This window comes from Phacochoerus africanus, chromosome 8 (assembly GCF_016906955.1).
Source record: "Phacochoerus africanus isolate WHEZ1 chromosome 8, ROS_Pafr_v1, whole genome shotgun sequence".
Classification (NCBI taxonomy): domain Eukaryota; kingdom Metazoa; phylum Chordata; class Mammalia; order Artiodactyla; family Suidae; genus Phacochoerus; species Phacochoerus africanus.
This window is the reverse complement of record NC_062551.1, coordinates 71,779,120-71,800,406: the sequence shown is the minus strand read 5'-3', so window position 1 is coordinate 71,800,406 and position 21,287 is coordinate 71,779,120. Positions and strand designations below refer to the sequence as shown.

Genomic DNA, 21,287 nt, shown 5'->3' with positions numbered 1-21,287 from the left:
GATTAATGATCCGGCATTGCTGTGAGCTGTGATGTAGGTCCCAGACACAGCTCAGATCCCACATTGCTGTGGCTGCGGTGTAGGCCAGCAGCTGCAGCTCCAATTTGACCCCTAGCCTGGGAACCTCCATATGTTGCAAGTGCAGCCAGAAAAAAGAAAAAAAAAGAAAAAAGGTGAGGCCTGCAAAGGGCTCGTAGACCCAGAAATGAGAGGTAGTCGAGGGTGTTGACAGCCCAGACTCTGGGCTCTTGGAACCCTGGGCTCCATCCCAAATCAGCGCCCCCATTTCCCAGCTCGGGGACCTTGGGTGAGTTGCTCCACCTTGCCCCAGCCCCAACAGCCTCATCTGCAAAACGGCAACGATAAAGAGTAACTGTGAGTGTCCGAGAAGATGCTGCACGTGAAGGCCCAAGACTAGCACAGAAACACTGAGTCTTCAGTAAGGGGCAGGGGTTGATTAAAAACACAGACTCACAAAGGGATGGCCTTCAGAACCCTGTAACCACTGGCACAGATGAGGCTGGCTCCAGTCTTTCTCAAGTAGCAGCTTCCCCAGGGTACTATAATGTGAGGACAATACCCCACCCCGCCCCACCCCCAGCACCCCACTCACCCAGGGCACAGCGGCGGCAGCACACCCCGGCAGCCTTGTCATAGTAGCGGCTGGGGTCCCCAGGACAGGGATCCATGGGGGCTTGACCCTGTGGGGTGGAACACACGGGTGAGGTCAGGCAAGTCCCAAACCTCCCACCCTCCCTCCTATCCCTCAGGTCCCTTGACTTGCTGTCAAGGCCAGGCCTGCGATGAAGTCAAAACAGAGGAGTTCCCGCTGCAGCACAGTGGGTTAAGAACCTGACCGCAGCATCTCAGGTGGCCGCGGAAGTGTGGGTTCGATCCCCAGCCCAGCACAGTGGGTTAAAGGACGTGGTGTTGCTACAGCTGTGGCTCAGATTCAACCCCTGACATGGGACCTTCCAGATGCTACGGGGACAGCCATAAAATTTTAAAAAGACAGACTTCCTCGAACCGGCTCCACCTTGGGTCTTGGGGGCGGGGGTAGTGGCAACCCCAGCTTTTCATACCTCAGACCAAAAGCTCTGGAGCCACCCATGACCCGCTCCTCTAGCACTCACATCCAACCCATCAGCAAATTCTCCCAGCCTCTTTGGATCAATATCCCTGCCTCCCCAACCTGGTCCCAGGCCCCAACCCCTCTCCCTGGAAATTCACTTGCCTCCTACTTGGGCCCCAGCATGGACCCAGCAACCCAAATCACTGGTAAACTTGTTTGTTGAGGTCTAACAGTTACGCAGAAAAGCACAGAGATCTCAAGTGTATCCACACTGAATTTATACAGTGTGAATACATCTTGCCACCAGCAAGAGCCAGATCCAGAAGCAGCACACGACTACCCAGCCCCCTCCCTCCTGCCTCTTCCCACCTCTACCCACGAGAGACCCCCACTAACCTGACTTCTACACCACAGGTTCATTCTGCCTGCTTTTGAACTTTACATAGAGTCATACGTGCTGCCAACTGACTTAACTCGGCATTTGATGCTACAAATCATCGGCATTGTTGCAAATAGCAACCGTTCATTCAAGTTCACTGCTTTGCAGTATTTCATCCTATGACAATGAACAATTTCTGCTCTTGATGGACTTTGGGTCATTTTGACTTTTCGACCATTATAAATAACCCCGCGAGGAACTGTGGTGCATATATGAACACATTTCTGCGGGGTATATACCTAGGAATGGAATTGCTGGGTCAGAAAACAGGTGTAAGCTCGGCTTGGATTGATTCTCCATAGAGTTTTCTAAATTGTGCTAATGGACATTTCACTGCACCGTATATATTCCAGTTGCTCTGTATCCTTGTCAACACTTAGTATTGTCAGGGTTTTCTTTAATGTTTTAAATTTTATGTATTTATTTATTTATTTTTGGCCAAGCATGGCATGACTTGATGTGGGATTTCAGTTCCCAGACCAGGGTTTGAATTCAGGCCGTGAAAGAGCGGAGTCCTAACCACTGACCACCAGGGAGCTCCCAGTTTTTTAAATTTTAGCCATTTGGGTGAGTGTATAGCTCATTGTGTCTTTTACTTGAATTTCTCCGATAGGTGATAATGTTTGGTACTTTTTCACATGTTTATTAACCATTAGGATGTTCTCCTTTAAAGATAACTATTCAGGTCTTTTACTTTTTTTTTTTTTTTTTTTGTCTTTTGTCCTTTCAGGGCCACACCAGCGGCATATGGAGGTTCCCAGGCTAGGGGTCGAATCGGAGCTGTAGCCGCTGGCCGACACCAGAGCCACAGCAACGTGGGATCCGAGCTGCGTCTGCAACCTACACCACAGCTCACGGCAACGCTGGATCCTTAACCCACTGAGCAAGGCCATGGATCGAACCCGCAACCTCACGGTTCCTAGTCGGATTCGTTAACCACTGTGCCACGACGGGAACTCCCTTAGTTCCTTTTTTGGGGGGTCTCCCATGGCATGAGGAAGTTCCCAAGCCAGGGATCAAAGCCTTAACCCACTAGGCCACTAGGGAACTCCCAGAGTTCTTAGTTCTAATGAAGTACAATTTATCAATCTTTTCTTTTATGGCTAATGTCCTTTTTAAGAAATATTTGCCCACACAATGCCTTTAGATATTTTCCCACACGGCATCATGGAACCTTTCCTTTTCATTTTCACGCCTGGTGTGAGGTAGGTGGTCAAGACACTCTTTTCTTGAATAGGCTTTTTTTTTTTTTTTTTTTTGGCTGGGCCTGTGGCATTTACAAGTTCCCTAGCCAGGGATCAAACCACGCCATAGCAGTGACCTGAGCCACTGCAGTGACAATGCCAGATACTTAACCCCCTGCACCACAAGAGAACTCCACAAGAGGCATCTTTACAAGCTTTCCCACATGTCCCCAGGTCTCCTTGAAAGCGAAGCCCCTTTATTAGAAGGGGTTCGTGAAAGGAGGGTTTCTGCTGAGTCTGGGGGCGGGAGCTTTGTCCTTCCTGGTGAATGAGAGGGGAGCATGAGGCAGGTTTCTGGGAAGACCAACAGAAAGAACTCCAGGAAGGGAGGGTGGGAGGAGGGAGGTGGAGAAGGAGGGAGCTGGGTCCCATCTCTGCATCCTCCGCATCCGAGATGATGCCTGGCAGACAGGAGGGAGCCGCTCATTGGATGAATGCAGCGGGGCTTTCTTGGTTTGGGGGAGAAAAGCAGAAGCCATCAACCCACCGGGAAGGGGCCTGGCAGCCCCAGGGAATTCCCTAGGCTTCTCTCCCCTCAAGAGGACAGTGACAGTACTCAACGAATACTTCTGCCCTGGGCAGGGCGCAGCAAGGAGGTCAGCGGGGCTGGAGAGTAGACATGAGGCGTGTCAATTTGCAGTCGGTTTTTTGTTGTTCGGGTGTTACACACCCGAAGTGTCACCACGTAACCCTGACATCGTCGACGTAACCTGACATTTGCAAACACCTGTCACACGGCACTCGTATGGCTCATGGACTCCAGAATCCGGAGCCTTGAGGGACTCTGTTTGCCCACCTGTGCCCAGCCTCCACCTCCACCTCATTCTTCTCAAGGAAACTGGAGGTTCTGGGGAGCCTCTCAAGGGGCAGGGACCTGTCAGGACACCCCGAGCTTCTTCCTCACCCTCAGCATCTTACCCTGTGAGCTTGGAAGCCTCTGGCTGGTGGGGGCTGGTGGGGGTTGAGGGTCCAGCCCTGCTGGGCCTGCTGAGTGTGGGGGTCCTTGGCCTGGGTTTTCCTCTCCTGGCCTCTGAGGGGGACACGGCCCTGCTCCCTCTCCTAGGGTCGGGGGTGGGGGGCAGGGGGAGCCCGGATGCCCACCCTTCACTTCCGCCACCTCACCCTGGGTCAGTGAAGGGGTGGGAAGGGCAGGGAAGAGGGAACCCATGGTTTTGTATATCACCCCCCACCAAGCCACACATCACCTCCTTTGGGCCCCTCCAGCCCTGGAGGCCAAATCACCACCCACATTACAGAGGAAATGTCAGCTCAGAGAGGTGCCGTTACCCACCCAAGGTCACACAGCAACTAAGCATGGAGCAGAGATTTTGAGCTTCACTGTGTCTCCAGTTCTCGTCCCCCCTCTGGGCTTCAGGTTGCCCATCCTGAAAATAAAAAATGTGCTAAGAAGGACACCACGTCACATTGGTGGTCTTCCTACCAAAAGTCCATAATCTAAATCAAATCATGGGGAAACACCTGATAAACCCAAACTGAGGGACGTTCGACAAGACAAATGGCCTAAACTCTAAAAATGCCAATGAGGGGGGTTCCCGTTGTGGTGCAGCGGAAACGAATCTGACTAGGAACCATGAGGTTGCGGATTCCATCCCTGGCCTCACTCAGCAGGTTAAGCCTTTGGTGTTGCCGTGAGCTGTGGTGTAGGTTGAATGGGCGGCTCGGATCCGTTGTTGCTGTGGATGTGGTGTAGGCTGGCAGCTACAGCTCTGATTGGACCCCCTAGCCTGGGAAACTCCATATGTTGCGGGTGGGTCTCTAAAAAGCAAAAAATAAAAAATTTTTTAAAATGCCAATGAGGAGTTCCCACTGTGGCTCAGTGGGTTAAGTACCCAATGTGGTCTCTGTGAGGATAAGACGTCGATCCCCGGCCTCGCTCAGGATCTAGCATTGCCACAAGCCTCAGAGTAGGTTGCAAATGTGGCTGAGATCTGCTGTTGCTATGGCTGTGGCATAGGCCAGCAGCTGCAGCGCCAATTCAATCCCTAGCCCGGGAACTTCCATATGGCACAGGTGCAAGCCTAAAAAGAAAAAACAAAGCCAATGCATGAAAGACAAGGAAAAGCTGTGGAACATTCCAGAATAAAGGAGACCAAAGAGACAGGATAACAGAATGCAACATCTGGACTGGATCCTGAATTGGGGTAGGAAGGGGGATACTGCTGTAAAGGAGACTATTGAGATAACTGGTGACATTTGAACGTGAGCTTTATACCTGATTTTGGTCTACCAATGCTGGATGCCTGAAAACTTGTTACGTGAGAGATGTCCTTGCTGGAGAAGAAACATGCTGAGATATTTAGGGGTAAAAGATCAAAATGCCTGCAACTAACCAGCAGGTGGTTCAGCAAAAGAAAATAATAAGAAGACTGTGTATACATAGACATAAAGCAATGATACAAAAACACATGTGAAAATAATCGCACCTCCAGGGTTCTGAGAGCTCAGGAAGGAGAGGACCGCTTTTTTCAAACAATGAATCTGTGTAAATCCACGGTTTGCCACCAGGGGTCACTGCCTCCTTGCCCACCCTAGGGCTGTGGGATTTTAGCCAGGCCCCAGGGAGGGGAGAGTAGAGGACTTGGGGGCCCCTGTTCCCACGTGGGCTTATGGGAGGGAGGGGTTTCCCCCACCCAAGCCCCACAGAGGGGCTGATCTGGCTCTGCGCCCCCCTAGCTATTCACAGAGGTGTAGGTGGGGTCCAGGCTTGGGCACAGCTCAACCCCACTCTCAGCCTTCACCCCAGCTGTCCCCAGGCCCCTGTGGCTGTCCTTCTCTGGAAGAGACACTGGGGACTTTTTTGGCCTATGATGTCATGGCTTTACAAGCACCCAGAAAATGGGTCAGTGCAACACTCACAGGTGGTAGAAGGAGCAACAGCAGTGACTGACCCTAAGGGCCCTGTGTGACCTCATTACACAGAAATCTTCCTCGGGGAGGGGCGAGGCCTGCTCAGGAGCACACCTCGTGGTGATGTCAGGCTCTGAGTCCAGGTCAGCTGACTTGAGCACGCCAGGACTGCATCAAGCACCTACTGTGTGCCAGAGAGCAGGGCACCAGAACGCCCTCCAGGGAGGGAGACGACCCCATCTTCCCAGAGTGTTCCCAGCCCATACGCTAGAGAGGACTGGAATCGGGACCCTGGGGTTTGACTTTGCAGCGCTGTCTGTGGTCCCCCAAGGCTGGCGCAGTCTCACGCCTCCGGGCTCAGCCCTCACCCCCAGCCCCATTCATGCCATCCCTCGGCCATCTCCCCATCTGCCCTGCTGCCTCCCAGCCCCCACCATCACCCACGACCCACTCACACGGCCCTTCACCCACAGCAGCGCTTGGCAAAGGCAGCAGCCGCCACCTCTGAATTGTTCTGGCCCCACCCAATTCCCATCACCCAAAGGACCCAGATCCCTGATGCCCTCTCAGCTCCTGCTGCCCCTGCGGAGAGGGAAGAGACAGCTGGGCCGTACTCTGATCCCGGCCTTGGAGGGAGGGGGGGTCAGAAAGGCGAGAGTGGGAGGGGGAAGCCCAGGGCCTGGGAGGGGGGCTTTTGGGTGGGGTTCCCCAGCAGGTTTGAGGCAGAGCGAGGTGTCCACAGGATGATGAGTTGTGTAACCAGGGGCCCGTGGCCCAGCCTTAGTAGCATCAACATAAAGAGAGAGTGGCCTGAAACCTTCCCATTTCTAGGCCTATTTTCAGGTTGGTTTGGTTTTCCCTACAAAACTGGTGAATTTCACTTTTAAAAACCCCCACCTGGTCACAGCTGCAGAGACTGAACACGAACCACACCTGCAGGAGCCGAGAGTTTAGAGCCGGGTCGGGGGGTGGGGGGTGAGCAGGTGTCAGATCGGATGCAAAATACCCAAAGGGGCCAGAGCCGAGAGGTGCGGCCTCCCCCCCCGCCCCACCCCACGCCATGGGTTCCCCTCTTCTCTCACTCAGGGTGAGGCGCCTGAGCTGGCAGCGTTGGCACCAGTTGGGATCTTGCTGGAAATGCAGAAGCCCAGGCCTCACCGAGACCTACGGTCTGTCTCATTTTCCAGATGGGGAAAGTGAGGCCTGGGGAGGTTAAGAAATTTGCCTCAGATCACAGGCCCAGGCAGGGCTGGAGGCAGGATTCAGCCTGAGCCAGGGGCCGGGGCTCTCACGCACCAGTCTCTGCGTCCCGAGTCTGGTCTGTCTAACCCCCGGCTCTACCCTCAAAGCCAGTGGTATCTCCTCACCTCCCCACCATCTGGACTTGAGGATGGCCGTTCTGGGTCTCCTCACACCCGCCCCGACCCCACATCCCGCTCTCAGTGCAAACGTCAGAGCCACCTTTTCAAAACACAGGTCTGGTCTCCTCCCACCTCCACCCCATTGAAGATGAGGAGGTGGCTTCCGGCTCAACTATGCATCAAGCCCGAGGTTCCGACAGTGGCCCCAGTCACCCTGCCAGGCCAGCCCTGGCCCACCTGGCCTGTGCAATCCCAGGCGTCCCCTCCCATTCCCCCTCCCATCCACTCCCTCCCTCCCTCTAGCAGCTCGGCACATGCTGTTCCCCTGGTCCAGCATACCCCAACTCCTCCTCAGAGCTCACTCACCTGTGCCTTTGCCTCAGAGGCCCCCTGCCTGACCACCCCTGTCCAGGCCAGGTCTCAGCAGGTGTGGGCAGGGCCGCAGCCTTGCTGGAGGCTTTTGGGGAGAACCCATTTTCTCATGGTTCAAACTGAGGTCTGGGAGTTCCCTTGTGGCACAGCGGGTTAGGATCCAGCATTGTCACTGCAGTGGCTTTGGTTACTGCGGTGGCATGGGTTTGATCCCTGGCCTGGGAACTTCCACCTACCGTGAGCACAGCCAAAATAAAACAAAAAACTGAGGTCCCCCCTCTTTGCTGAGTCAACTAAGAGGGTTCCCAGCTTCTAGAGGTGGCTGCATTCCTTGGCTCATGGCCCCCTTCCACCATCTGCAAGGTGCACAGTAGTGGCCCGAGTCCTTCTCCTCTCGCATCTCCCTCTTCCTCGGTGTCATCTCTCTCCTTGCAGCCAGAAAAGTCTACTTTTAAGGACTCATGTGAGGACACAGGGCCCTCCCAGATAATCCAGCCCAATCTCCCCACCTCAAGGTCCGTACCCTTAATCACATCCACAAAAGTCTCTTTGCCACGTAAGGTGACATAGTCACAGGTGCCAGGGAGATTTTTTAAAAATTTTTATTTTGTTTTTAGCAGAGGATAGTTGATTTACAGAGTTGCGTCAGACTTTTTTTTAATGGCCACACCCATGGCATATGGAGGTTCCCAGGCCAGGGCTTAAATCCGAGCCACAGCTGTGACCTATGCCACAGCTGTAGCAACACCAGGTCCTTAACCCACTGCGCTGAGCTGGGGATCAAACCCAAACCTCTGCAGTGACCTGAGCTGCTGCAGTCAGATTCTTTTTTTTTTGTATTTTTGCCGTTTCTTGGGCCGTTCCTGCGGCATATGGAGGTTCCCAGGCTAGGGGTCGAATCGGAGCTGTAGCCGCCGGCCTATGCCAGAGCCACAGCAACAAGGGATCCGAGCTGTGTCTGCAACCTACACCACAGCTCACAGCAATGCCAGATCCTTAACCCGCTGAGCGAGGCCAGGGATCCAACCTGTAACCTCATGGTTCCTAGTCCGATTCGTTAACCACTGAGCCACAAAGGGAACCCCTTGCAGTCAGATTCTTAACCCACTGTACCACTGCACCACAGTGGGAACTCCAGGATGAAGACTTTTTTTTTTTTTTTTGGTCTTTTTGGGGCTGCACCCTCAGCATATGGAGGTTCCCAGGCTAGGTGTTGAATCAGAGGTGTAGCTGCCAGTCACAGCCACGGCCACGGCCACAGCAATGCAGCATTAGAGCCAAGTCTGCAACCTATACCACAATGCAGAGCAGCACTGGATCCTTAATCCACTGAGCAAGGCTCAGTTTCCACTGAGCCACGATGGGAACTCCCAGGATGCTGACTGTGAAAGAACCATTATTCCACTGACCACAGCCCTGCTAGTAAAGTAACCACTAGGCTATTCTGCCAACAGGCTGGGCTTCACGGCCTCCTGGTCCTGGGGGACCTCAACTCCTCCCTCCATCCTGAGGGTTCACCTGAGCTCCAGACCAGGAGACCCCATGAAACTGAAGTCGTCTTCCTCCCAGACCATAAACACACCCTCAGGCTCACAGTCCCTGCCCTGGTCCTGGCCGTCTGCCTCCCGGCTGTCACACCTGCCTGCAGGACCCAGTTCCTATGTGTGTTCCCCAGGGAGCAGAGGGGGAGCGTGTATGGCTCCGTGCAGCCCAGACCCATCACTGGAGAGAAAAGCAAAGACAGTAAGCAAAGAAAGAGCCACAAAGGAAGGAGCCAGGAGCCCCTGGGCAGGAAGAACAGGTGAGCACCTTCTCGAGGTAAAGCTCATGAGAGTAGCACCATCCTTGCTGAGTATCTCCCAGGGTGGACCAAGACGAGAAGGGAGAGACCCTCCAAAGACGTCCATGTCCTAATCCCCAGAATCTGTGACTGTCACATTTCAAGAGGCGGATGGAATTACAGCTGCCAATCAGTGACCTTGGTCATGATCCTGGATTGTGGGGGGCGGGGCACAGTGTAATTACCAGGGTCCTTAAAATTGCAAGAGGGAGGCAGGAGAGTCAGAGTCAGAGAAGGAGACATGAGGATGATAGAAGCAAGGCCAGAGGGAGGCTATGCAGCTGGTGGGAAGATGGGGAAGGGGCGGTGAGCCAAGGGGTGCAGATGGTCTCTGGCAGCTGGAAAGACAAGGGAGCAGATTTTCCCCTGGAGCCCCTGGAGAGGAACACAGCCCTGCCCACGCCTTGATTCCAGCCCAGGGACACACATTTCGGATTTAGGAACTACAGAACTGAAAGATAATCATCTGTGTGCTTTTATTTTATTTTATTTTATTTCTGAGCTGCACCGGCAGCATGTGGAAATTCCAGGGCTAGAGATCAAACCCGCACCACTAGGCCAGATCCTTCACCCATTGCACCACCAGGGAACTCCCTAATCTGTGATGTTTTAAGCCACTCATTTTATGGTAACAACAATCGCAATAAGAAACTAAAACAGAGCCGCTCCTGAGAAGACAAATAAACCTAAGTCACTTCCAACCACATAGTCACCGAAGGCCCAGCAGGAACCAGGCACTGGGGGAGGTGCTAGGGGCGACAGAGAAGCCAGCTCTCGACAGTGACACTTTGTGAAGACAATTCCCAGGACTGGCACACGGAAGACACCAAATAACAATCTCTGGAAAAACAACAACTGCTGTGTAGTACAGGGAACTCTATCCAATCTCCTGGGACAGACCCTGATGGAGAATATACCAAGACAGTGTATATATGTGTATGACTGGGTCGCTCTGCTATACATCAGAAATTGGCACAACCTCATAGATCAACTATACTTTAATGAAAACAAATCTTTTGAGGAGTTCCCGTCGTGGCTCAGTGGTTAACGAATCCGACTAGGAACCATGAGGTTGCGGGTTCAATCCCGGGCCTTGCTCAGTGGGTTAAGGATCCGGCGTTGCCGTGAGCAGTGGTGTAGGTCACAGCCACAGCTCGGATCCCACGTTGCTGTGGCTGTGGCGTGGGTAGTCCAGCGGCTACAGCTCTGATTAGACCCCTAGCCTGCGAACCTCCATATGCTGCAAGAGCAGCCCTAGAAAAGGGAAGAAAAAAAAATTTAAAGAAAAACAACAAGAACAAAATAACAACCCATGAAATGAATGAAGGAGACCTTCACAAATGAGATCAGAGAAATATGTGAACACACCAAAAAGCAAATAACATAAGTATCATGAGATAAGCAGAGACAAAGAAATTGGGGGATTCATGATGGCTTATTGGAGGAGAGGCTCCATTTTTGGTGTGGTTTTGGGGAAGGATTCTTTTTTTTATTTTTTTCTTTCTTCCTTTCTTTCTTTTTTTTTTTTTTTTTTGTCTTTTGAGGGACCCACGGCACAAGGAGGTTCCCAGGCTAGGGGTCGAATCAGAGCTGTTGCCGCCAGTCTACACCATAGCCACAGCAATGCAGGATCCCAGCCATGTTTGCAACCTACACCACAGCTCATGGCAATATCAGATCCTTAACCCACGGAGCAAGGCCAGGGATTGAACCCACGTCCTCATGGATGCTAGTCAGGTTTGTAAACCCCTGAGCCACAACAGGAACTCCTGGGGAAGGATTCTTGCAGGGAGGGCATCCAGGCAGAAGACTGTGCAGAGGCAAAGGTACCGAGGCAGGAAAGAATAGAGCTTTGAAGGCCAGAGGGTCCGCAGTGGACTCTCATTTCCCACACAGCGTTCCACCAAATGCTGGTTCTGCCAAATGTCAGCAGGTGACAAGCAAAACAAAAAACCAAAACACAAAGAATCACTGGATTCTATTTGAGAGGCTTCTCAGAGATTTTCATGTGCTTACTTGTTCCCTGATTCTCCAAAGAAAGGTTCGGGGTGGGAGGTGGGTACAGGGAGACAAACTCTTTCCCAAACTTGGTTGGCTACAGAACCCTTTCCTCCTGGAACTACTATTCTCCAGAGGTGACTTTGGGCAATGTCGCTTGTGGCAATAGGGAGCCACTAAAGGTTGTGGAGCAGCTAATACAAGAGGAGATGGATGGCATGGAGGTGAGTAACATTACAAGGTCTGGCCTCGAGTCCAAATTCTGCAACTGCTTACCCCTCACTTCCCACTGATGCCCCTCCTGCCCCAGAGAAACCCCAGACGGGGGAGATTATAGTCTTTCTGAAAGTTCTGGGGCTACAGAGTGTCCCAGAGAACACCCAGCCATACCTCCCACGTGGTAAAATCCACCCCAGCCCTAGAGTGGCAGCCCCCAGCAGCACCAGCCACCCAGGGACAGCAGCAGCACCAAGGACAATTTGATGGCGTTAAAGAATAAGTGGTCCTCGGGCTTTCCGGCCCCTCTTGGAGGTGCCTGGGCTGCCCAGAGTCACCCCACCTGCCTAGACCGTGACCATCACCGTCCCCTCCTCCCAGGCTGCAGGTGGCGGAGGCCGGGCCCAGCCCCCCCAGGCTGTTTGGGCAGAGAGAACTCTTGGCTCCCTGTCCTGACTCAGAAGCAGAGGGAGCATGTATCCCGGCTGGGAAGGTGAAGGTTTGGTTTAGGGGTTTCAGGCCATTTCAGGAGCCCTGGGTTGCCCAAAGCAGGTGTGAAATGAATTAGCGACGATACCCCCAGAAGCGCTCCGCCCCTCCCCCCGGGGGGGGTCCAGAGCCCCCTCGTGAAACCTGACAAGGGAGCTTCTAGAGCAAGCCCTGGACCCACCCCGAACACCCTCTCGGATGTGCTGTTTGATTCATGTCAGGGAGGACCTTGGCACCATGGTGCAGAGTCTGTTGCCCCAAAGTCTGCAGCCCAGTTCCCTCCCAAAGCCTTTCCCCTCCCACCCAGCCGGAGGGGAGGGCAGGAGCCCAGGCTGCACAGAACTGATCACACTCCCCTCTGTGTCCCAGGTCCCACGTCGCCTCCCTCGAGGGCAGGGACTGTAACTCGTTCACCTGCGTCCAGAATCCACAATGCCTAGCATACCGCAGGCACTTAATAATGGCTTACCTTTACACAGCCCTTACCACTTGCCAGAAGCTAGTCTCAGCACTTTCATCTGTTATCACATGTAATCCTTTCCATAGCCACTATAATCACACCCATTCTATGGATGGGGAAACTGAGACCCAGAGAAATGACTTAACCCGCCCAGAAGCACCATATGGTAAGTGTCAGAAGCAGGGTATGAACTTGTCAGGCTGACACTTAACCATAAGGTCTCCCAAAAATAGACTTGATGGGGGAGACGCAGTGGGTGAAAGAGGTGAAAGGGATTAAAAGGCACAAAGTTCCAGTTTTAAAATTAATAAGTCACATGGATGTGGTGTACAGCTTGGGGACCACATTGTCAATAACACTGTACCCTGTGGGCGGACAGATGGTCACTGCACATATCTTGGCGATCAGATCGTACTTCGTATAAACATCAAATCACTATGTTGATACCTGAAACTAATCTCATGCTGTTGTCAGCTCTGCTTCAATTTATTTATTTACTTTTCTTGAAGTATAGTTGATTTACAAGGTTGTGCCAATTTCTGCTGTACAGCAACGTGACCCAGTCGTACAGATATATACATTCTGTTTCTCATATTACCTTCCATCATGTTCTATCCCAAGAGACTGGATATAATTCCCTGTGCCATACAGTAGGAACTATACTTCCATTTTATTTATTTATTTATTTATTGTCTTTTTTTTTTTTTTCAGGGCCACACCTTTGGCTAGGGAAGTTCCCAGGCTAGGGGTTGAATCGGAGCTGTAGCTGCCAGCTGGCCGACGTCACAGCCACAGCAACGACAGATCCAAACCACGTCTGCAACCTACACCACAGCTCACAGCAATGCCAAATCCTTAACCCAGGAAGCGAGGCCAGGGATCAAACCCAAGTCTTCATGGATAGCAGTCAGATTCGCTGCCACTCCTATACTTCAATTTTTAAAAAGATTTTTAAAAAGATGACAAAGACAATGGGCCATGGTGTAGGTTGCAGACGTGGCTCGGATCTTGCGTTTCTGTGGCTCTGGCGCAGGCCGGCAGCTACAGCTCTGATTTGACCCCTAGCCTGGGAACCTCCATGTGCCTCGGGTGCAGCCCTAAAAAAAAGGACAAAAGATAAATAAAATAAAATAGAATAAAATGTAACCAGGACAAATGGAAGCTCCTCACTTTGGGTTGAAAGGCATCAACAGGGTAGTGTGGTGACTCCGCCCGCAAAGATGTGGGGAATCGGCCCACATCCGCAGAAGCAAAGTGGGCCTGATGCTCCTCGGCCCCGGCCCAGGCAGCACTGGCACCTGAGCCCCCCATCCGGGGCCCAAGGTCTACAGAGACCCCCGACTCTTATACTCAGCGCCCCCTTGACACCCAGACGTGAGAGAAACACAACCTGTGCTTTTCTCCAAAACCCCGTTCTGTCCCATGCCCAGTTCTCCTACTTCCATAAATGCCACCATTCAGCCGCACCCATCCATCCACAGGTCCTATTGAGTCTCGCGCCAAAGCACATTTCTGTCCCCGTGTCTCCACTCACCAGCACCCCCCCAACCGCAACAACAGTGGGGCCTCCTGCCCCTCCCCCAGCAGACAGAAGGACCTGTTAAACGTGTGTGGTGTCACTCCCCCCGCAAAAGGCCCCGGCCACCCACTGCAGTCCACAGAGGTCCGTGTTATTTCCATGCCCCCATCACAGCTCCCTGGAGCGCTGGCCTCCTTCCTGTTTCTCCAGCTCTCACTCCTGGGTCTGCACCCACCTCCCAGGGAGAGGTGGTTCCTGCTTTCCTCGCCTAGGGCAGCCGCCCCTGCTCACACTGAACAATGGCCGGTGAGACGCCTCGCCACTGCAGGAAGCGCCATCCGTTCACTGCCTGTCTGTCGACCTGGCAGCAGGTCAGCTTTATGAGGGCGAGACCTGTCGTGCTGGCCTGGATGCACCTGCAGCATCCAGAACAGTCCTGGACACAGGAGGTGCTTGATCAACGTTTGTGGAACGGAGGAATTGGTGAGCGCAGGCTTGACACCCATGCCACGTAAGGAATCCGTGTTGGGGGCCCTGGGTGCTGTGACCAACAAGGACATCTCAGGGGCCCAGGGTCACTGTCTTCATCACATTAGGAGGAATTTCTAAGGAAGATGAAAACATCTGGCTTATGTAGCTCTAGCTTCCAGAACCAGGACCCATGGGTAGAAGCTTCGAGGAGCTAGACTGCAGCCCATCACAAAGACCTTCTCGATGTCAGAGTAACCCAGGGCAGTAGGAGCTGCCTGGGGGCAGGGGGGGGGCGGGAGGGGGGAAGGGGCCAGAGGCCTATAAGCAGAGGCTACTGTTACCAGAGCAACCAGGGACTAAAGCCCTGGAGCCAGGCCTGGCAGAGAGCAGCTGCGCCCTTCAGATCCATCTGCAGCAGCATGGATGTTATCAGGTTAGAGAGTCTCATCCTAAGTGAAATAAGTCACAAAGAGAAAGACAAATACCATATGAGATCACTTATATGTGGAATCTAAAATATCGCACTAATGAAGCTACCTCCAAAACAGAGACAGACTCACAGACATAGACAACAGACTTATGGTTGCCAGAGGGCAGGGCGGAGGGAGGGGAGTTTGGGGTTAGTAGATGCAAACTATTCCATGTAGACCGGATAAGCAACGAGGTCCTACTGTGCAGCACAGGGAACAATGTCCAGTCTCCTGGGATAGACCAGGATGAAAAAGAATATAAAAAAGAGAAGTTCCCGTCGTGGCGCAGTGGTTAACGAATCCGACTAGGAACCATGAGGTTGCGGGTTCGGTCCCTGCCCTTGCTCAGTGGGTTAACGATCTGGCGTTGCTGTGAACTGTGGTGTAGGTTGCAGATGTGGCTCGGATCCCACGTTGCTGTGGCTCTGGCGTAGGCCGGTGGCTACAGCTCCGATTTGACCCCTAGCCTGGGAACGTCCATATGCCGCGGGAGCGGCTCAAGAAATGGCAAAAAGACAAAAAAAAAAAAAAAATGCCTCCCTACCAGCAAGGCCTCGGAGGATGCCCAGTGGTTTTCAACCCCAGGCAGCACAGATTCTGGAATGAAGTCTTTCCACCATCACCCCAAGGGCTCCTGGCGGGAGGGGGAAGAGGAAGCAAAGCTGAGAACCAGCTTTGCCGGGAGCTGCCTTTTTGGACAGTCTGTCTATCGGGTCTGGGGCTCTGGTCCTGCACTGCCCCTGACCAGCCTGGGGTCTGTGGGCCTGATCCGCCCCCCTCACGCTGAGCTTTTGCATGCCCGTCTAGAAAACGGGGACCAGGATCCCAGCTAAGCCACCTCCAGGGTCAGTGCACCACGGGCCCCACCAGGCCACACAGGGTGCAGGCTGGACTAAATGAACCCTCTGTGCCAAGGACCCCCAGGCCTCCTGGGGATCCCCAGATCCCCTCCGCTGCATGTTCCTTCTAATGATGTTTCTTGAGGTGAAGGGAAGGTGGGGGAAGGTGTGTACGAGCCTAAGGATGAATCACAATCAACTCAAGAACAAGTCTAGGTCAGATCTGAGTGGGAGCAGCAACAGCAGAAACTTACAGTAAATGCTGCGCTTCTCCCAGCACTGACGGCTCTCAGGCTGAGTAATGCTCCCCTAGGGGTCCCCCGATGCCCCGGCCCCTCTCTGAGGAAGGGGAGGCCTCGCACCCAGTCACTACCTCTTTCCACCTCCTCACCTCAGGGGCCCTGACCGCTCATTCTGGTCTTAGGCAGGAGGGGGCAGCCCTTTTCCAAGACAAAACCCGAAAGCCTCTGCCACCCTCTGGCCAGCACATCCCAGGTCCGTGTCCACCCACCTCCACTCGATGGGGTCACGCGCTAGACCCCAGGAGAGGAGCAACACAGGCCTGAGACCCTTCCTCGGCGGGATGGACCACTGACTGCAGGCAGAGGTCCACAGCTGGCAGGAGGCAAATGGAGCTGGAATGGGGGCTGCAGCTGTGGGGGAGGCTTGTGGTAGCCTCAGCATTGGCCTGGAGGATGATGGGGGGGGGTGGCTTGGAACCTCCCTGCCCCAGCCCCTCCACCCAGGGCGCCTGGATAAAAGGATGGAGAAGTGGTGTGGGGGAGGGGTGCAGTCAGGGGGTGAATTCCCACGGGACTTGCATCAGCACAGTCCTGGGTCACATTACAAAACCACTCTTGGGGAGATGGTCAGATGATGAGGCATCATCAGAGGCTAAACCTCTTCCTCAGAAGGTGACACACAGCAAGAAAGCATTCCTGCCGCAAGGAGCTGACCACAAAATGATGGAGTCCTGTCACATCATGGGGCGAAGAGAAAAAGATTGAAAATTCCAGCCCTGACTTGGGGGGTTAGGTTTTTCTTTCTTTTTTTTTTTTTTGCTATTTCTTGGGCCGCTCCCGCGGCATATGGAGGTTCCCAGGCTAGGGGTCCAATCGGAGCTGCAGCCACCGGCCTACGCCAGAGCCACAGCAACGCAGGATCCGAGCCGCGTCTGCAACCTACACCACAGCTCATGGCAACACTGATCCTTAACCCACTGAGCAAGGGCAGGGACCGAACCCGCAACCTCATGGTTCCTAGTCGGATTGGTTAACCACTGCGCCATGACAGGAACTCCAGGTTTTTCTTCTTAACAACGAACTTCCCCAGTTTTTACTGGGACGAGAGACGCAGAGGGAGGCTTGAAGGCTGGGTTGGCGGTGAGGGGGTTACCGAGCTGGGCAGGCAGCCTCTCCCCCACTGGCACTCTGATTCCTGCCCAGACGTGACCATGAGGGACTAAGGGACGCTCAGCTCCTCCAATAGGCGGGAAATGCAAATGAACCCAACAAGGACGTGGCCCTCTCCACCGGTCACGTTGACAAAAATAAAAACTCCGATAAGATCAAAAGTCGGTTGGGATGTGGGGAAGTTGGCTACTCTTACTCTCTTCAAAGTGTCTCGTCGCCCTGGGAGGCAATTCAGGGGCATCGTTGCATCTGAATGCAGGTTCCCCCGCACCTCACCTCGATAGATATGCTTTTCTCAGCATCTTCTCTGGGAAAGAAGCACGGGCACTCCCAAGGCAGCCCTGCAGGATGTACGGTGTTAAGAGCAAACAAACAAGCAAGCAAGCAACAAGCAATGGTCGGAACCTTACCACCCACCCGCCAGGGACACGGATGAATGGACTATGGAGCCCCCTGTTTGGGAGAATACTAGACAGCGTTTTAAAAGTTACGTCTGTAAGGATCCACGTGGAACGCTTTCCAAGACACGCCATAGACACTGCAAAAGCCAAGCAAAGAAAGAACCCTAAGTTCCATTTGGTGCAGTAGAGCAAAAACCCTATATATTTTTTTCCAAATGGACATGAATGTGGGCATGCATTTATAAAGGTCTGCAGAGGAAACACCACAGCAATAATGGTGGCTGCATCTTCGAAGGAATCAGGATAAGGAGATGCCCGAAGACTTGGCTTTATCTGTGGCGTTTCTTTTTTTTTTTTCTTTTTCTTTCTTTCTTTTTTTCTTTTTTTTTTTTTGCATCAAGGATATATTCATCTATTCCTTGTATCACTAAATACTTTTTTTTTATTTAAAGAGCGGTTTCTCTTCAGAAAGGAAGCACGTGAGCTCCATCCACCAAACACTAGCTAACCCCCCCCCCCAGCCCTTCTCTCAGTCCTCTATCCCCCTCTAGCACCCCTAACTCTCCCCCCAGGTCATCAGTCTTCAGCTGAGGGCTTGGAGGGCTGGGGGGTTCTCGAGCCAGGGCCTCTGTCCTATCAGCTGCCCCCCTCTGCCCTCTGCTGTGTGGGGGGGAGGTGTCTCCCACCGTCCCACTGAAGGCAGAAGAGGGGCAGCTGCTTGCTCTCCTTGCCACCCATTTTCTTTCCCTTTCGGCCTGATGCCCACTCCACTTCCCTCCTCCCCTGCCCTCAGGTAGGGTGAATGGGACTAAATGCCATGGGGTGGGCCTGCTCCTCCCGCAACGGACAGCAGTTGTTCCCACCTTTGCCCTCTGGACCCGGATACAGCAGGCACCCAGCCATGCCTACTGTCTTGTTTGGTTTTCTTTTCTTTTTACAGCTGCACCCTCAGCATATGGAAGTTCCAGGCTAGGGGTTGAATTGGAGCTGCAGCTGCCGGCCTTCGCCTCAGCCACAGCAATGCAGGATCCGAACCGCGCCTGCGCCCTACACCTCAGCTCACGGCAACGCCAGATCCTTAACCCTCTGAGCGAGGCCAGGGATCAAACCTGCAACCTCATGGATACTAGGTGGGTTCGTTGCCACTGAGCCACAACGCGAACTCCCAACACCTTACTGTGTTCCATGCAGGGGTCCACTAGGGCCTCTGTCTCCTCTTCAGACCCTGCACTCAGCACTTGGGCAGCTGACCCCTTCTGATTAAACTGAGATCACCCTCATCCCGAGCCTAGCTCAGTACTGGCCTGAAGCAGTCCCCAGACTCGGTTCCGGGGCTTCCCACAACACATGTCAACCCCACCGCTGCCCGTTATCTGGGCGGACACCCACCACATGCTCCAAGGCCCGAAACCTTTGACAGAGACGGTGAAGCTAAATGGCACCACCACCCCACTCCGCACCCACACTCCACTCTCCCTCCCTGCCCACTAGACCTTAAGAGAGCCTGAACACCAACTTCTTCCAGCCAAAGGAGACCCCACCTTTTTTGCCCAGACCCCTGGTGTCCTCACCTGATCTACCCAAGGCCCTGGCCCACACAAACAGCTTATCTCCTGCGGGCAGTCAGCTGCGGTCATTTTATACTGAATGAAAGATCCTTCCAGCACCCTGCGAGGGCGGGGGAAGGTGCCACCAGCCGGTTAGGCAACTCCCACCTAGGAAATACTCGCACATTCCCTTCCTTCCCCCACCCCCCACCCCCCCCCACCCCACCCCACCCCCGGCGTTGGGCAGGGAACGAGGCATGAAGCGTCCCTGTCCTCCCTCCACCACCCCCTCCTTTCCGGGGCTCAGAGCAGCGGTGGCAAGAAGGGGGCTTGGGACCCCCCGGCGCCTCCCCCGGCTCCTCGCACCCCCTTACCTGCGGGAAGGCTCCGAGCGCCCCCAGGAGCAACAGTCCCAGCACCAAACGGAGGGCGCACATCCCGGGGCAGGGGCGGGGAGGAGGGGGGGGCGGGCTCCCCAACCGCGCCCACCTGCGCAGCCTGGGAAGGGCGCTGCGCCCACGTGCGGGGCCAGCGGCGGGAGCCGGCAAGCGTGGGAAGACCCACCGCGCCGCCAGGCCTGGGCCCGCGCACCTCGCGGGCGCCCAACTGCGCGCTGTGAAGTCACTTCAAAAGTGGACGCTCCTGCTCCGAAGGTTCAGCCTTAACCCTTCCCTTCCACCACCACCCGAGGCGCACTAGGTACCCCAGACTGCTTCCAGGAACGCAGCTACTAGCGGTCAAGACCAAAAGGGAGCGAACACGTGCAGAGATGACTCAGGAAAGCCACACTCCACTCTTGCTATTTGAATGGCCCGCCCCGGATTTGGCAGAATCCTGCTCCGGGGTGGGGGTGTTGCTCAGCCCAGCTGGGCTGAGGGGCGGGGAGAGCAGCTCCCGCCCCTGGGTGGGAAGGGGGGTGACGCATAGGGGAGTGGAAGGCTCCAGTGGGTCACAGCAGTGCCACATCAAACTGACCAAGGGCGAGACCCGAGTAGGTTCCCTGCTCCTGATACTCTCATCCACCCAGACCTTCTCTCCTGACCTGGAGATTCTTGGGGAGGGACTGCCGGAGTCAAGAATGCTGCCATCCACCCTTCATCCCCACTTAGCAATATCTGCTGTAAAATGAATTAATAGATGGATGATAGATGGATGGGTGGGAGGGTGGATGGATGGATGGGTGGCCATGTGGATAGACTGACTATTGGATGGACTGATGGAGAGAAGAATAGACATTTGGTTATCAATCCATGGGTGTCTCCCTGCCCGCTGAGCGTTTTCTGCCTAGAAAGGGACCCTAGCCCACTTTCCTGAAAGAAAGAAAAGGTACAAGCCTCATTTGAATTGGGGTCTCATTTGCAACGGAAGAGTTTTCCCTCCCAGGGCTTCTCTATCCCACGGGTCCTTTGCTCCTTTCATTCTCCATTCCATACATATCGTTGTTTCATCCACTGGGTAGGCAGCAGGTCAAGGGTTCATTTGCTTGTCCTGTGTCTGTTTTTTTCTTGGACGTGGAAACCAAAGCTCAGAAACAGGTAGCCATTCCTAGGTGCTCTGATTAAAGATGGTCTGATTAAAGGTGAGAGTTCCCTTCATTGCTCAGCAGTTAACGAACCCAACGAGGATCCATGAGGATGCGGCTTTGATCCCTGGCCTGGCTCAGTGGGTTAAGGATCCAGCGTTGCCATGAGTTGTGGTGTAGGTCGCAGACGCAGCTCAGATCCCATGTTGCCATGGCTGTGGCGTTGGCAGGCAGCTACGGCTCCGATTCAGCCCCTAGCCTGGGAACCTCCGTACGGCGCAGGTATGGCCCGAAAAAGCAAAAAATAAAAATAAAAAAATTTTAAAAAGATTGTCAATTGTTTTCTCTGAGCCCAGAATGGCCCAAGGACGCTTGGTTTCTGCACCTGCAAGGTGTAAGGCTCCCATCTTCCAGAAATACCTCCATCTCCTTGGCCCATTGGCAGTCATCTCCCATCAGGACCCTCCCAATAGTCTCCACGACCCTCCTTGAACTCCTGGATTCCACTTAGAAAGATGCCTGTGTCGTGCACACTCCCTGGAGACCCAGTTCTGGGCTCTCCCTGGGTGCTCCAGGCCCAGCGTACTGGGATGCTGGAGATGAGACTGTGTTAGACGAGGAAGCAAGCAGTGATGGAATTGACCCCCAAGAGGTCCACAGAACCAGGCAGGGGCAGGAACGATCTCAGATCCCCGCTTCCCAGTCCTGAGCTCACTACAGTGGAAGAGCTGGTGCTCTGAATAAACA

General features: G+C 53.9%; 1 protein-coding gene across 5 annotated transcripts in view; it reads right to left on the bottom strand.

Annotated features, from left to right (window-relative positions):
- TNFRSF8 (TNF receptor superfamily member 8) overlaps window positions 1–19,798 on the bottom strand; it is a 72,697-nt gene extending 52,899 nt beyond the window's left edge. For 3 of the 5 annotated variants that reach the window (XR_007136514.1, XR_007136515.1, XM_047792409.1), the window contains exons 1-2: window positions 19,393–19,797; window positions 614–701 (exon numbers count right to left, since the gene is read on the bottom strand). Coding sequence is in view for 1 of the 5 variants with exons in the window: in XM_047792409.1 (XP_047648365.1) it covers window positions 614–701; window positions 19,393–19,455 (151 nt within the window). In the remaining 4 variants the exon portion in view is untranslated. Of the gene's footprint in view, window positions 1–613; window positions 702–19,392 lie in introns of all 5 variants that reach the window. The other 2 variants (XR_007136517.1, XR_007136516.1) reach the window with 1 other exon arrangement.
- Window positions 19,799–21,287: the final 1,489 nt, after the last annotated feature.